This window comes from Spermophilus citellus (genome assembly GCF_964194105.1).
Source record: "Spermophilus citellus genome assembly, chromosome: 17".
NCBI lineage: Eukaryota > Metazoa > Chordata > Mammalia > Rodentia > Sciuridae > Spermophilus > Spermophilus citellus.
Window position 1 is genome coordinate 43,841,254 of NC_138199.1, and position 16,739 is coordinate 43,857,992.

The window sequence follows — 16,739 nt, forward strand, 5'->3', positions numbered from 1 at the left end:
TTTTGAAGGGAGAAATATGAAATTCAAAGGATAAAGCAAAGTGGGAATCCCAAATGAGACTTTTCCTGATGAGATTATTGGTGTCTCGGCTGGCTTTTATTGGCCCTACCTCATGTAGCATACTCTTTGTCTCAAAGTTACTTTAAAAAAAATTTATCAAAGTTATTTTAGGGCACATTATTGTGAACTGCTTTTAGAGTGCTTGTCAAGGACAGGAACTATACTTTTCGATCTTCTCTTTAGCTGTGTAGAGTAGTTATTCAAAAAATGATTGCTCAGTGAAAGAATGAATGAATGAATGAATGAATGGAATGGTTGCATAATTCTTTAAATCTTTACCCTCAAAGGGTTATTATAAGGATAAAGTAAGATAATGTAGAATAATGCACTTTTGTCAAAATGACAATCATGGTTATTGTAGTGGGCTGAAGGCAGACCTCTAAAAGATGTCCAATTCTCATACTCAAACCTGTGAATATTACTTTATATGGTAAAACAGTAAATATCACCTTATATGGCAAAAGATGTGTTTAAAGATTTTGAGAGGAGGAATTTAGCTTGGATTATCTGGATGTGCCCTAATTCCAATGACAAATGTTAACATAAGGACATTCTTGTAAGAGTAAGACAGAGGAAGATTTGGCAGACATAGGAAAAAGGGGCCATGTGACCACAGAAGCACAGGTCAGAGTGATGTGGCTGCAAGTTAAGGAATGCCAATAGCCACTGGAAGCTGGGAGAGGTAGCAAATGAACACCCCGCTGCCTTCCATTCCAAGAGCCTCTTTTAGGGAGTGCGTCTTTACCAACATGTTAATTTCAAATTTCTGGTCTCCAGAAATGTAGAGAATAAATTTCTATTGTCTTCAGGCACTCAGTTTGTAGTAATTTGTTACAGAGACCTTAGGGAAGGTCTATCGTACCTGTTTTTTTTTTTTTTTTTTAAGATTAGATTATCTGAGCCTATTGCTAAGGATAGAGTTAGTATAGAAATTAAAAAAAATTTGTTTAGAAGCAATGTTTGCTACCTAGCTTTTTTTCAGTGATGAGATGGATAAGTCTTAGCTGAAGAAAAACAAAAAACCTATAGGTACAGGGAGGCCCATGGATTGAGTTTAATGGGACTTAGCTAAGTAGCTCCAAAAGAAGTATAATTTTCACCCATTTTACCTTATACTGTTGATCTGAAAGTAACTGACAACATAATCCCCCCTGATTTTAAGGTCCAAATTCAGCTTCTAAAGACTTGCTGACACATTTTAAAAAAGAAAGACCATGAACTCCCTAGGACTGTTGATTAAAAGTTCTGCATTCATTTCTCACCCTGCTCTTTACAAATTTCAGTTTTTATCCCATAAATTAGACTCCTTTTTCTGTACTCAGGCAAGATAATATTTTTATTAAAATATAAAGGTGATTGGTTTTCTCACAGCATAGCTACAAGGTGCTTGAGGGGATGATAGATTGGCTATATTTAATGAGCTGTGTTTCTATTACAGCTTAGAAGCATTTGAAGCATTACAGTATATAAATTATGGTCTAATTGCCCTTTAGGCTTTGGCAGCTCAAAACATGCTGAGCTCTAGGTCTTTGCACTTTGACATTTCTCTCTCTCCCCCGCCCTTTTCCTTCTCTCTCTTTTTCTTTTACTCACTGACTTTTCTGCTGTATGTGCTGACTTAAGGCCAGTATACCTTATCTATGGTTTTCTATATCCCCCCATCCAACCCTCCCCCTTTCTGGCTGTACTCCTTGGCTTCTTTTCCAAACCATATTTACATAGACTCCCTTGCTCTTTACAATGTTTGGTTTGTGTAGTGACTTCAACACTGTCTTAGATCTGGAATCATACAAATGCTCTTGTGACTGGCGGTCGCCTCTGCAGGTTATAGTGTGTAGTAGTCTGAGCTGTGAACACTAATGGATGAGTGGTTGCAGCTGGTTTTCATTGAGAGAGAGAGAGAGAGAGAGAGAGAGAGAGAGAGAGAGAGAGAGAGAGAGAGAGAAGGAGAAGCCAATATAGATAAGGGGAGAGATGATGTAGTTATTTAAGTTGGGTGGAACAAGGTGTAGTATACTGAAGATGAAGACTCTGGGGCAGGAAGATGGGTCTGGTTATACCCAGCCTAAGAAGTTATTTTTTGAACCATTTGGGAATTGGCTTTATCCAAGTCTATGTATACCTGGCTGGCTTGTAAGGGAGTATGTAGAGGGGCTCTCAAGTTACCTGCTCAGAGCAGGCAAGAACTTTGAAAAATTTCTGGCGTGATCTGTTTTTATCCATCCCACTTTAATGGCATGATGAAAGGCAAAGAGAAAATGTTAGTGAAGCTCCAGGTAAGTTATAAGAGAAGAGCGAGAGTAGTGGTAAGGAAGTGGGAATGGAGCCAGGAAATCTGGGAGGAGTTCAAGACGCAACAGACTACTGAGAGTCAGCTTCCTCATTGGATGAGCACATTGGACTTAGAGAGGCTTATGTGGAAGAAGGCAGAGCATGGTTGGAGAAATATTTCTTTAAAAATTGTGAAACATTAGGGCCAACTAGGCCCTTAGACATGATCTAGTTCAGTCCTTTTGTTTCACATATGATGGAATGAGACCTTGGGAGATCAAATAAATTGTCCACTACTCTAGAGTTAATCAGAGGGAGATTCAGGGATAAAATATGTGTTCTTTGACTTTTCCATTATTATTCTTACATGCTATGTTGTCCTTTATGTAGGGCTCGAAAGATGAACCAGTCTTCTGTATTCTCCTCATGCTGCATTCTGCCTTTCCTGTCCCTTTCCCACCATGTTCCATTTTTACTGGAAATAACTGAACCAAATGTTTTGAATTTTTAAATATTATATTCTCAGACCAGAACAAGTAACTTCTTGAAAAGTTATTTCTTTAGTCTTAGACGTCACCTAAGATATCTCCTTTACAGGATGAGGGAAGTAGGATAATCCTAAAGATTTGTTACTTAGTACTTCGAAAGTGTCCTGAATACTTCAAACTCTTAGTTCTTGTGTAGTCATATTTCAAAGGATTTTCCTTTTAATTAATGAATGAGTAAATAAATATATAATTTATTGTATGCCTATGAGGTGACAGACACTTTGCTGGGGGTTTTACATGCATTCTCTTATTGAATTCTCTCAGTAAAGCTGTGAGGTTGTGCTATTATTATTATCATCCCTATTTTTTTCAGATGAAATTTGGACTTCGAGAGATTATTTGCCCAAAGTTCATAAAACTTAAGTTCTCATTTACCCTTTTCTGGATCATTGTAAGAAGTTATCTTGTCTGTTTTACTGTAATTATTCTCAAATCCAGGAGAGAGATGCAAATTATTTGGTGAGCAGGCCAATCAGAACAAATACAGCACATTTTACAAGTAGTATTTACACATATCCTGTCCATCATCCTGGATTTTAAACTCCTTACGGTCAGGGACTATATCTGTTTCAACTTTGTATCTCCCATATAGTGCCTGACACCTGGGTGTTATAAGTATTTATCAAATTGAACTGAATATATATCATGGTGATATTTATAATGGGGCTGTTGTTATTATACTCATTGTGTGAATTGGTAACTGATGGAAAGATTGTAAGATTTGGCTAAGGAATTTAGAGGCAATTTCAAGCCAGATCCAAATTCTTTTGACTACTAGTTAGTACTCCTTTCATAAGCCCCTTGAGCTGTCACCTTGAGGTCTTTACAGACACGACCATAGACAGGGAACATATTTTCTCACCTCAGTAGCCACATAGTAAAGTGTTAACTCTGCTAGACAAAAGTCTAAAACACAGGGAATCTCAGTTCTTAAAGAATGTGGGTTAACATAAACTGATGGGTCATTTTTTTTTCCTGAGATATTGAGTAGATTAAAATTTTTCTTTCTGTTGGAATTAACAATGGGATATCAGGTAAGAACAATATTCTGATCATTATTTCTGGGGGTGATTTTTTTCTACAGTATGGCTGATACAGTTCTTAGGAATAGTGTGATTTATCTGTAACGTTTTCTTAAATCTTTGTTTGAAAACACATCTTCCTGAGCTCCATATTTTAACCAGATCTACAGGCTGCTTGCACCCTGTGTGCTTTGAATCAGTCCAGATTGCTGTTTTTTTTTTTTTCCTGCTTGTTTCTTACCCTTTCCACCCTACCTCTTCCTTCTCATTACCTGAAAAAACCAAAACCAAAACCAAAAAACTGTTACCTGAATGAAATCTAAAACTTGCTGGTGTCTTTGTTTGGCAGCTGCAACCTCACTGTCTGAGATGGCTTCCCTTAGGGACTGTTGGGTATTCAGAGAATCCAGCTCCACAACAGCAGAAAGGCGGCAATACAGACTAATAAATTTCTCTCTATAGCTGCAAAAATGAACTGGAAAATGGACAAGCAAAATAAAACATGTTAATATCTGGTATCAAAATAGAGAAATTCATACCTCAGAGAAAACCATTGGATGAAAACATGATTTATTAATCCTATCAGTGGAAAATATTAAGCCATAAATAAATTATAAATGTGCTCTTAAGGGGCCAGTTGTCTGGCTTCAGTTAGACAGTATTTATTCCCTTTGAGGTTTACCAAGCCCTGGTAAGGTGTGGGGAAGTGAGGTTGGCTCATGCTGCAGTTTATGTGGACTTTTCCCTAACATTAGGACTTTTTATTTCATGTATAGTCATCATGTGCCACATAATGATGTTTCAGTCAGCCATGGACTGCATATACAATGGTGGTCCAGTAAGATTATATCACCAGTGATATCATAGCCATCTTAGTTTAAGTACACTATATGATGTTTGCACAAAGATAAATTGCCTAAGGACATAATTTTCAGGATGTATTCCCAATCCCCATTGTTAAGTCACACATAATTCTGTGTATCTCTGTGTATGTATGTGTTTCTTAAATTCACTTAGGTGGCTTTCTAAAGTCCACATAAATCCATATATGTATTTTTTGTGGTGTGTGTTTGTGTGTGTGTGTGTCTGTGTGTATGTATGTATGTGTTTGTGTATGACTGGAAAAATAAGTTTGCTTTTCACTTTAAAGGAAAAGCAAAGCCAAGTAGCAATTTGAAATTTGAATTTTCATGTCTGATTTCCTGTTATGTATCTTGCTCCTTTCCAAGTCTAGAATCCCCAGAAGATCCATGTTTTTTCTTGGGATATCTTTTGTCTGACTGGAAAACTTCTCTGAGGGCCAGTCATTATGGGCTTTGGTTCTCCTATCTTTCCCTTTCTTAGTTCCTCTGGAAGGATAGTGGGAACTGACGCCTGGACAGACCATTTTTGTCTTCAGTAGACTTGACCTTCTCCTCTCAAAATAATGGGACAGAGGCAGGCCACAGGAAAGAGTCCAACCTTCATCTACTTCATTTATTTCTGTTCAAGAGGGCCAGCAATGTAGGACTGAGCCCAGTGCAGACAGCCTGAGATGGTTAGATTGTCTGGTCTTTTCTGATAAACTCTGATCATAAACTATAACTTCAGATTCCAATTGCATAAGAAAATCATCCTGATTCAGATTGGTGTAGTTCCAGTCTCTTTCTGGCTCACTGTTGAACCTCATTATTTTGTGTACCTCAGACTTAACCAGTGTGTTCCATGCTTCAGAAAGAGGGTCATTCTAACTCAACTGTCTGTTAGAACATTTTTATTATGGCTTCTTGGGTGAGGAATTCTAGAAATAACATATAATTAATGCTCTTGCACCATTTTTATATTGATTCTCAAGACCTACATCTGGCCTTTTAGGGAAGCTAAACCACAGTGCCTCAGAATATGGTGTTGGTCATCTCTATGCAATGGGAGGAAGCCCTACTTCTCTGCATATTGAGAGATTTCTGTGTACCTTACAATTCTCATCTTACCACTGCCTGCTTCCTTGTGTGATTTCCTCTTAGATGGGTGGAAAGTTAGCCTGCTAAGTCTTTCCTCATAGAAGCAGAAGAGAAGAATAGGGTGAGGGCTTCAGTGGTTCATTCTTACTCCAGCTGTGCCCATTTCAAGGAGATATTTCTCAATCCAGGTAGTCTACAACCTGGGGTTGATTTTTTCTCTCGGGTGTCAGATCCTTTCTTCCCATATTTTCTATTCTCTTTAGCACTTCCTTGCCTGACACAAAGAGAAGCTGATTTTATATACCCTTTCAGTAAATGACAAATTATTTCACTTTTCTCAAATGATAGAATTCTCAAGCAGTTTCTTCACTTAAAAGACCTCTACAGAGAACGCTCTTGACTTCAGTATAAAATCCAAACTTAAGGAAGTTGCCCATAAGGAAGCTCCTTGTGGTGGAGGATTTGAATATAACTTCACTTATATTTTTCATTCTGTGACCACCTTCAACCCTTAGCCCTGCATCAACCTTAACCTTTGGTGAAACTACTACTTTGGTGAACATACTACACTCCTTTTATACTCTCATGCTTTTAACATGCTTTTCCTCATCCTCAGCTACCCATATTTACCTTCTGATCCTGATGTTTCTTCTGATATGTCTTCTCAGTGAAGTTTTCACTGACATCTCTTCCCTTCCCTGCAGAACCAGTTTCTCCCTCTTTTGTGCTTCTAGAGCACTTATTTATAAATGTATGATGGCATATCCTGCTACATTGTAACTGTGTGGATAGCTGACTATTTTGGTATTAGACTGATTTTTTTGAGGGCAAGGAAGCATGTCTACTATTACTTTTTATTTCCTCAAAACATGGAACATTGTAGCTTCTCAGCTAATATTTATTGACCAAATGAATAAAATAAATGCATGAGTTGATCTGAAGAGGGCAGACCCTGTCCCTAAAGGCTCTTCTTTCCCTCTGTTCTCACTTCTCTCACTGTGTGCTAGATTTTCCTGTTTTGAAAGGTATTTCGGGTCTCTGATATTTACTGGCAGCTCTGTAGGAAGGAGTCACCATTACTTGGTAGCTTACTCTTGACCCCTGTAGTTCTCTGAATGTGTCTTTATGCCTTTCAAGGAGGGATTATATCCTGTTAGCACTTGATAGATGTCCTCTTTTGGCTGGAGAGTGGAGAGAGGGAAGTGTCTCACAGCCTGCTTTTCCAAACCAAGTTGTAAAAAAAAAAAAAAAAATCGACTTTTTTCCCTCTATAAAATATGACTGGTAAAGTTGACTATGGAGAGACACTGAATAATTTCTTTAAAAGAAACACTATCAGTCCCAACTGAATCTTAAAAGTCAGGGTGTTCACAGCTTTCCCTTCTTGTGTCTTTGCAGTAGGAGCCATGGATCAGTGGGTGGCCTCACAGCACCCACACCATCCATGCCACGCACCACAAGTGAGTTATGAGCAAGTTTCAACTGTAGCGCTTCCATTTCCCGCTCTAGTGGTTTTCATCCAGAGCCTTTAATGTCACTTTAACAAATGTTACTTTAACATAGTCTTGTGGTCTAGCAATGATACATTTGGTAGCCATCACTGAGGAGGGAAGGATAGATTGGAAGCTTCTAATTTTTAAAAAATGTGAATCACATTCATTTTGAAGACAAGATGGTATAAGGCTACAATAATGTCATTATCTGGACCACATGATTTGTTAGTAACTTACAAACTAAGACTAATTTTATGTGGTGTTGTGTCTCTCTATCTCTTTCTTTCTCTCTCTCTTTTTCCTGTAAAAGATAGTGACAGCCCGAAATACAGTTGGCATGGACACTAGCAGTAGAGTACAGTGGAAAGTTTATAGGCTTAGCTATCGCACAGGCCTGGGTTTGAATCATAGTTCTGCCACTCACTACCTGTGTGGTGGACAGATAATCTCTAGGAGTCTTAGTATTATCCCTAAAACAGGGATTACAATGCCTACCTGGGATTAAATAATACAATGTATATCAGGTACCCAACAGAGCATATACCATGTACAAAATACATGTTTGTTCCCACCCACTGTCCCATCCCCTTCCCCACCCTGGGAAGGGGAATGAAGCATTTATTGACTAGAATATTAGAACAGGACTGAGATTAGAATATTTTCCCTAAGGTTCTCTAACTTGCTGAGCTCCTTATCAGTCTGGGTGGGTTTGGAGGTAAAGGAATCATGAGATAATATCCAAGAGTCCATTTAAGTGCCATGATTCTTTGCCAAAGTTTCAGAAAGAACCTGGGCAGAAGGTTCCCCTCTAGATTCCTAGTAGTGAATGAGTTGGCAGTTGGAATATAGGAACGGTCTCCTAAATTATGAATAATGGGCATTAGGAATGAAGGTTGAGACTATGCCATTTCTTGCAAGCCCATGGCCTGGATTCTATTAGGCTCATTGCCTGGATATCCCACAGGCACCTCAAAACTCATAATTTGTCAAACTGAACTCATCATCTCTCCCCTCCCCCAAACCTGTTCCTCCCTTCATATTTTTCCTGTTTGGGTAGATGTCAACATTATCCATCTCAGCACCCTATTCAGACTTTCTGACTCCTCCATCTTGCTCTTCAACCACATCAAATCAATCACAAAGTCTCATCAATTTTAATTCCTAAATTCCTCTTGCTCTCCTGCTTTATTCTCTTTACCTCCACTGTGGCTGCCTTGGTTCAGGTTCTTATTGCCTACTTGGACCAGTGAGAGAGTCTTTCTAATTATAAATCTCTGGTCTCAGACCTTTTTTCCCTTACTTTCCTACAATCTATCCTTCACAGAACTACTAAAATCCTTTGAGACTATGTTGTCCCTTTCTCAAGGTTTTTTTTTTTTAATCAATCCCCTTTGCCTGCAGGATATAAAGTCTCACCTCCTTAGGATGATATAAGAGTAGCTTTTTGTGATTTTGCCCTTTTTTAACTTTTGGCTTCCTCAGATGCCATAAGCATCCTTCACATTGAGCTACTAAGAATGTATCTAATTGGACAGAACTTTCCAGCCTTCCAATCCTTTGTGCATGCTGGCCTCTCTGCCTAAAATAATTTTACTTTTCTGTTCTGCCTTTCTTTCACTTTCTGAATTTTTATTTTTCTTCAAAATCCAGCTAAAGTATTATCTCTGTAAGGAATGAATAAGTATCTTTCCTCTGAAATTCAATAGCCCACATCTCATAGCAGTGCTTTCATTGTTTTAAGACTATTGGCATAGTTGCCTGCATTCCCTACTAGATTCTGAGTTTCTGGTGGGCACACTGTGCCTGTTTAGTATCTGTATGTCCAGCCCCAGCACAGTACCTGGCATACTGTGAAATCTCAGTAAATGTTTGTTGAATAAAGGATATAGTCAATAGCCAAGCACAGAAGTATGAAATGTATACCAGGACTATTTTTTAAAAATTCTCCAGTTTTTGTCTTTCTAGTCCAGTTAGTATGAATCATAGAGCCAAAGGAATATATAAAAAATCAGCTTTCCTCATCACAAGCCTACTGTTAATTGTGACTGCCCACAGGGTCAGGGCAGGGTGACCTCCTATATTCAGGCTAGGCAAATCCTCAAGAGGCTACATCACTGGATGGATTTTCTAATGGTTCATGATACTTCATTTTCCTTTTATCTTGGGAATAGTGTAAACAGTGATGCTTATGGGCCCCCCGGCACATGTTTTATTCCTGTAGAGGGATTCTTGCCTGTTCCTACCCCAGAGAAGATGAAGTGTCATCCCTGAAGCTGTGGAAAAGGGAGTGGGTCTTTGGTGAAATTGTACCACTTTGCCTCAGCTGAACCCTGCTTGTCCAGATCTTATAAGATGCTCCTCCTATAGGTCCATCTCTCTCTCAAAAACACAGATAATCCTCTGAAGGAGTATCCTGTGTGTCTGCCCCAGTGGTCTTTACTCCAGGAGACAGAGGGCTAAGCTCCTTTGTCACTTTGTCCTTGCTAGATCTGTTTAATGCTGGAATAGGTACATAGCTGGTTAGAATGTTATTTATGATTCACTTAGGCCACTGGAAGAAACATGGTCAGTTTGCCAAATCTCAAATCCTTTCATGGGGCTGGGGATGACTTATACAAGTCAAACTGAAATACAGTGCAATTCTTTGTTCTATTATAATTTACATATTCCCATAATTCACACCTTTTCAAATTTCATTAGAATTCCCATGTTGTTATTAAAGTTTTTCTGAGTTCTGACTGGATTTCCGAAAACATTCTTTCCTTTCTCAGAAATGCTTAGTGTATCACAACCTTTTATTATAAAACTATCTATGGAGAATAGAAGTCCCTACTAACAAAAAGCAAATAAAAAATGCTTAGCATATTTTTTAGAGGGGTTAGATGAACTATAGCCAGTCCTTAAAAGTTCCTATATAAGATGTTATTAATTTCTCAGTGGGCTGATGCTTACTGGAGGAAGTAGCTTTGATAATTTGCCTCTTGGAAAGTTCTTATTGCTTGGGGATAGGTTAGAGTTTGTCATGATTCTTACTGAGACCCAGTAATATTTTAAAATTGTTACTAGTGGAATGCAATAAATATTGTACTAAGGAGTGTATTAATCATCACCTATTGGCAACACTTTTTGCAGGTTCCTAAAAAAAGTTTAATAGAATTGCATATGCCAGTGGAACCAAGCCCAACTAAGAGGTCTTTTCTGGAAATTTACATGGAGATGATCAGTTGGATCACCCATAATATGGCAACAAGGGATGATAAAGAGAGTAAGAAAGTCTTACTCTAGGAAGAAACATCTTAAAGCCGGGAACTGTGAGCCCCGGGATTTGATCTCTGTCTTTTCATTGATGAAGGATAGTTTCCGATCTTATATTGCTTTTAGCAATATGGAGGTAAGGCAGATTAAGGAGGCAGACACAGTTGAATTCTACTGTATTATTATACTAACCACAGCCTAGTTCTGTGTTCATCTCTGTGTGCTTGGCAGTACTGTTTTAAGTATGGTCAATGGATTTGTGGATTTAGTATCACCAGAGAGCTTATTGGAAATGTACATTTCCTAGCTTCTTCACAGATGTACTGATTCAGCATCACTGGGGTTGGGCTTCAGGAATCTGTATTTTAACAAGCTATCCAGGTAGTTCTTATGCAAATAAAATTTGAGAAGCACTGTTCTAAGGCATCATATCCCAAATATGAGTTCAGTGTACTTTTAATAGGTACTGTGGCAAAAAAGATTCCAGTCTTGGTTGAATGAATTTGGAGACTGTTGGGTTAAGCTAAGGTAAGCAAAGTTAAGCATTTTTTTTGTTGTTGTTGGTGGTGGTGGTGAGGAAGTTCTACTGGATTTTGCAGGAGAACTTATGTTACCCTACTGCTCCTGATTCTCCATTGGATTCCCAATATATTTAAAATAACATGTAAATTCCTCATCATGGCCTATGGGGCCTGCATGATCCTGGTCCCCATTGATTCTCTGATCTTATCTCCTATCTTTGTTGTTTTTACCTATATGCTAGGTGCATTTATCTCTTAGCCAAGCATACTCTCACTCTAAGGTCTTCCTGGTACTGGGAGTTGAATCCAGGACCTTGCGAGGCAAGTGCACTACCATTGAGATATGTCCTCAGAACTTTCCATTTTATTTTGAGATAGGTCTTGCTAAGTTGCCCAGGTTGGCCTCAAACTTGCAATCCTCCTGCCTCAGTCTCCTACTCAATAATATTTGTCGATGAATGCATAAACAAAAGAATGGAGAGAGAAAATGGAAACTAGTACATTTCTCCAGATTGTAGAGTAGAAATCAGTAGAACACAGTGTGGTTGCCCAAGAGGAATGTGTGAGCCTCACAGAAAAGAAGAGAGACCCTCACATGTCTGGGCCCTCCAGCGCCTTAGGAGTCATGTACTATTTTGATTGATACCAAATCACTGATTATTCCGTCAAGGCCATTAAAACATGGGAAAATGAATTTCAAGTAGTTTGACCTGTAATTATGGAAAAACAATGATTGAATATTGGTTAGCTCTCTAATGAAGTATTTTCCTTAGTTCTTGGTCAATTACTTATCTTACAGAAATCATTCACTTTTATGGCTTTAGCTGTTTTCAGTAGACACTGGCCAAATTTCTGTTTTAGTAACAATTTTTCTTTCCAGAATTTCTATTGCCAATGGGACATGTGTACTTAGTATCTTGAGACTCAACATATTCAAAGCTGAAAATCACTTTTTTCCCCAAATTGTTTTTCTCCCTGACTTTCATACTTCTAGTAGAGGCAGCAATATATTTGTAGTCATTGGGACTGAAAACCACCAGGGCATTCCTCAGACTTCTCCTTACTTCATTTAAATAATTGCCCACTCTTATTAATTACTCCTAATATTTCTCATATTTGTATTTGTTTCCTTTTTATTTCCTTTCATTTCCTTTTTTTCTTTTTGATTCCTACCCTAACCCTGAACTATTATAATAATCTCTGAATTTTTTGAACCTTGCTTCTGGTCCACCTTAAACAGATTCTTCAGGCTGGTTCTCAAGAGTCAATTTGGCCTTACTTTATTTGTAGAGCTTTTTATTCCTCTGTTTCCTCATATATATATTTTTTTTCTGATCTAGGCAAAGTGGACCACTTGTCCTCTTTCTGAATTTTTATCAAAAGAGCAGAACCTTTGTCTTACTGATTTCTAAATCCTTATAGTAGGCACCCAATATTTATTTCTATTGCCATTGGGTCATGTGAGATACTTTGCTTCAAACTATATTTCATAATAACAATGCTGTTATAACATGGACTAATAATGTCCTTTGGCTGGGGAACTCATTAAATGGTCACATTTACATCCAGGCTTTTAGGGAGTGGTATGGTTAATGGTATTAATTGTGTAACCCAGAAAAGGCACAGAAAGGTTAAGGGATTGCCAGTGTCATACAGCAGGTGACCCAAAACTCTCAAGTTCCAGTCTGCAAGTCTGATTCAAACTTATCTTAAGAACTTTATCTCCTCTGGAGAATAACAGTTGCTGTTCATCACCTTTTAGCATCTGAATTGCCTGGAATAATAGGAACTGAGCAGTTTAAACAATATCCTGAAAAGATAAATTCAGATGCAAATGCACAGGTCTCAAAATAAGACATCAGGCAGTTTCCTTGTCTGCTTCTAGATCTGGTGGCTAGGGAGCAATTCAAAGAGGGTCTGCCTCCATTCCATCCATCCACTCAGTCAGCCTCCCACAAACTGTATAATTCATTTGAATTGACAGAGCCCTTACTAATTGCCTCTTATTGGCCTGTTACAAGATGAAGCACGGAAAGGGAGACAAAGCCTTCCTATTCACATTCTCAGTAGGCAGCAGGGGTCTCTGCAAAGATGGAGAAACTGGAGCCCAAGCTGTTCATTTTTGAAAGTCAGGACAAGATCTTCCACCACTCAGAACCCCTTATAAAAAGTCCCAACATTGCATCCTGAGGTGCATTTCTTAATGGTCTGTCAGAAATTTAGTCTATTTAATATTAGAGTCTATTTATGACTTATATTTATGGACCTTTTTCCCCCTCCCAAGTGATACAAACTCTACATTTTAATTTCATTATTATTTTTTCCCAGTTGGAGGTGGGGAAGGGGAGAGAAGGGGCAGTGCTTTTCATAAAAACATCGTTCTTGTATTTATATTTTAAGAAAGCAAAGGAAGGCAATAAGCACAGCCTGATAACTGAACTTTCTGTTTAGAATTCCTTCCTCTCCATTGGGCCTTAGCTATGTTTCAATAATTATTGCTCAGGCACATAGTCTTGGAGCTTTGCTTTTTCTCAGACTTGTACACAGTTCTAGGAAGGGTTGTTGCCAAAGCCATCATGTGATTTATTGACCCTCCACTGGGACAAGGGGGAACAGATATAACTTTGTGATTTTATTATAAGGAGGCTGGGTTAATATTTCTAGGTGAAACAAGCTACTATACCAAGTTCAAACATCTGAAGAGGGAGGTTAAGAAACCCTGAGTGTGGGGTGTAAGGATTATTCTGTCCTGGGGCTGTACAGACGTCGTCTGAAGCAGGGAGCAGGAGAAGAAAGGACACATTGTGACCCAATTCCAACACCTCCTGTGTGTAGAGGCGGAAGTTCCTTGCCTGCAGAGGGACACGCGCGGAGGAAAAATAGGAGAGTTACAACATGGCACTTACATAAACAACACCAAACTGGCATAAAACATCTAACAAAATTACACGACTTCAAGCTTGGAATTTTTATACAACATAAATATTAGGGTTCAGCCCATTTAATAATGCTATATAAAATCAAGATTTAAGGCAATAATGTTCCACATAAACTCTGAAAACAACATTTATGCTTCTTATAAAAGCAGAAAATGATTGCATTCTGTGGGCTTTTCAAAATGATGAATATAATTACATGAAGCAACAAAAATGGATTGAATTAAAAATCCACTAGTTTCAATTTAAGTTGGTTAAGGGGGAAAAATGTAGTTTCTGGCCAAGGACTGAGAAAATTTTACAAGTATCAAAAAAAAAAATGTTGTATATACTGTTAGGCAGTTGGGCAGCTTTCTCCCAACATGTATATGTAGCCCAAGAGTCACCAATGAAATTTGAGCTGCTTCAAACCTGTTAAGTCCAAGAAACCATTTAATAGTATCGACTGTCACAAGTAGAGCTGTTTTTCCCCCTTCCTCATGAGCACATGGCCACCTCTGGAATAATCTAGTTGTTTCCATAGTGTCCTTCTGGCATCTCTTGCAATTTAGCAAATTAGTATTCATTAGTTTGGGCTGGTTTAGACTGGCCATGCAGTATTGACTTAAAATCAGAGCAGTACCCCAGTGGAAGCACACTCCTGTAATCTTTAATTTCTCCCTGCCTCCATGGGTCAGAGGCCACCTCATAGTTCTCTTTTATTAAAAGAGAGCCAGATACTCCTGTAAGGGTTTTCCTAATATAGGCTAAGTTTGTGTGTGTGTGTGTGTGTGTGTGTGTGTGTGTGTGTGTGTGAGAGAGAGAGAGAGAGAGAGAGAGAGAGAGAGAGAGAGATGGATTGATTTGGGGGAAGGGGCAGAAATGATGAACATATATCTAAAAGAAACAAATTCAACCTAGAGCTACATCCTATCAAATTGATAGACAGAGCCTAATAAACTTTTAATATTCTCTTAATTTTTTTTGAAATGACTTATTTGTGGAGGTTAGATTTCATGTTTTGATTTATATAAGACAATAATTTTGACAGTAACTTCTCAATGGGTAGATAGAATGATGTAGTTGGGCCACTGCTGTAGATTATACTATTATCCTTCTGTTCTTAGATAAATCATTTGTATATTTAGCTGCACCCTTGTTTGTTTACACATGCATATATGTATATATTCTCATTGCTTTATGCTATTCTGATATTGAGCCATGGTGACTTTCAAGGTAGATTAGATGGCAGTACAGTGGGATCTGGAAAACTTGGAAGAGACTGATAATAGGGAAAAAGAGCACAAGTATAGCTTGTGTGTGCTTGTAAGCATTAAATTCAAAGTGTGCACATACATGCAAAGTGGTATTTAAATAAAAGAAAGTAAATATATATGTGTGTGTATATATATGCATATATATATCCCTCTTAAGTAAGTTTTATGCTACAATGTAGTTTCCATGAACCATAAAAAGAAGATAAAAACGGTAAAGTCTAGTACCTGGTGTAGAGGTATATTGATCTGCTTAAGGAGAGCTTTCACTGCCATCTGGAGCTCGTAGAAGAACAATTGCATGGGGCAGTCAGAAGTATGATCCACACTTTCCATAGATTCAGAGCCAGAAAGCTTTTGGATCCATTCCCACTCCTCTCTGTATGTTGAGTCAAGTTAAAATTAGAAATATAACAAAAGTTCAGAATACAACTCAGAACTTCTTTAGCATATATGTCCAGAACCTGGACAAGCAATTTTTGGTGGTTAAAACTTAACAAAATTCATAAAATTCGAACTTTTTGCCACCTGAATGGAGTTTAAAATAAGCTTTTTCTAATTTAAGCTTTTGTTCACCTATCAAGCCACATATGCCTCAGAATGCAGGTCTAATTTGTGTACATTTTCCAAATGTTTAGGTTTTGAGATTGAAGCTTTCAAATATTTTGTAATAATTTCCTGACTGTCCTATTTTTCTTTCCCTGTGGGTCCTCCATAAGTTCTAAGAGCCTACATTTTACCACAGGGGCATCTGCTGGTTAATTCCATAGTTGGGTAACCACTGGACTCTTGTCCAACTCAGGCAGCAAACCACATGGCACATTTCAACCTTGTCCTGTTGTAATGGTGGGGCCTATTTTTGTTTCTTTCTTCTTCCAAAGCTTGAGGAAAATCACAAACAGAAACACCAGACAATTTCAATACAAGGAAGTAAGGGACACACATCACTGCTTCCATCTTCCTCTCAAAACAGTCATCTATGTCTTCATTCTGCATGCTCTGTAGTCGTTCCTGATGAACTTTTCCAAATGTCATTTTGAACAGAAGGGAAAAGAATGGTGGTGGGAGGAAAGCATATCTGGTTTGTCCCTCAAAGGCTGCTCTTCAAAAAGAACTTGAAAAGATGAAGGTAAATGCCTCTTGGTAACACTGTTTCCACAGGTATTTTAGCACAAGTCTTGAAACACATTCAGTTGGCCAGGTTGCTCCTTGGAACTCTGCAGGGAGCAGCAGTGTGCTCTCAGGAACAGGCTAGAGAGGAAAGGGGAGCCCTCTTTGGGGACAGAATGAGAGGAGGCGCTGACACATGTTCCCATCCTGTGAAAACCAGGGATTTCCCCAAAGGGTCATACCAGCCTTGTCTCCAATCTGTGTCAAATTGAATGTGTCATGAGCTTTTTCATCAAAAGCAAACAAACAAACACCATTCTCTTTTTTAAG

General features: G+C 38.3%; 1 protein-coding gene across 2 annotated transcripts in view; it reads right to left on the bottom strand.

Annotated features, from left to right (window-relative positions):
• Positions 1-16,739, bottom strand: part of ANKFN1 (ankyrin repeat and fibronectin type III domain containing 1) — a 249,095-nt gene that overhangs the window by 18,856 nt on the left and 213,500 nt on the right. The window contains exons 10-12 of one of the 2 annotated variants that reach the window (XM_081272561.1): positions 15,528-15,678; positions 13,794-13,962; positions 4,210-4,376 (exon numbers count right to left, since the gene is read on the bottom strand). In XM_081272561.1, the coding sequence (XP_081128687.1) occupies positions 4,210-4,376; positions 13,794-13,962; positions 15,528-15,678 (487 nt within the window). Of the gene's footprint in view, positions 1-4,209; positions 4,377-13,423; positions 13,963-15,527; positions 15,679-16,739 lie in introns of those variants that run through there. The other variant, XM_081272562.1, reaches the window with a different exon arrangement.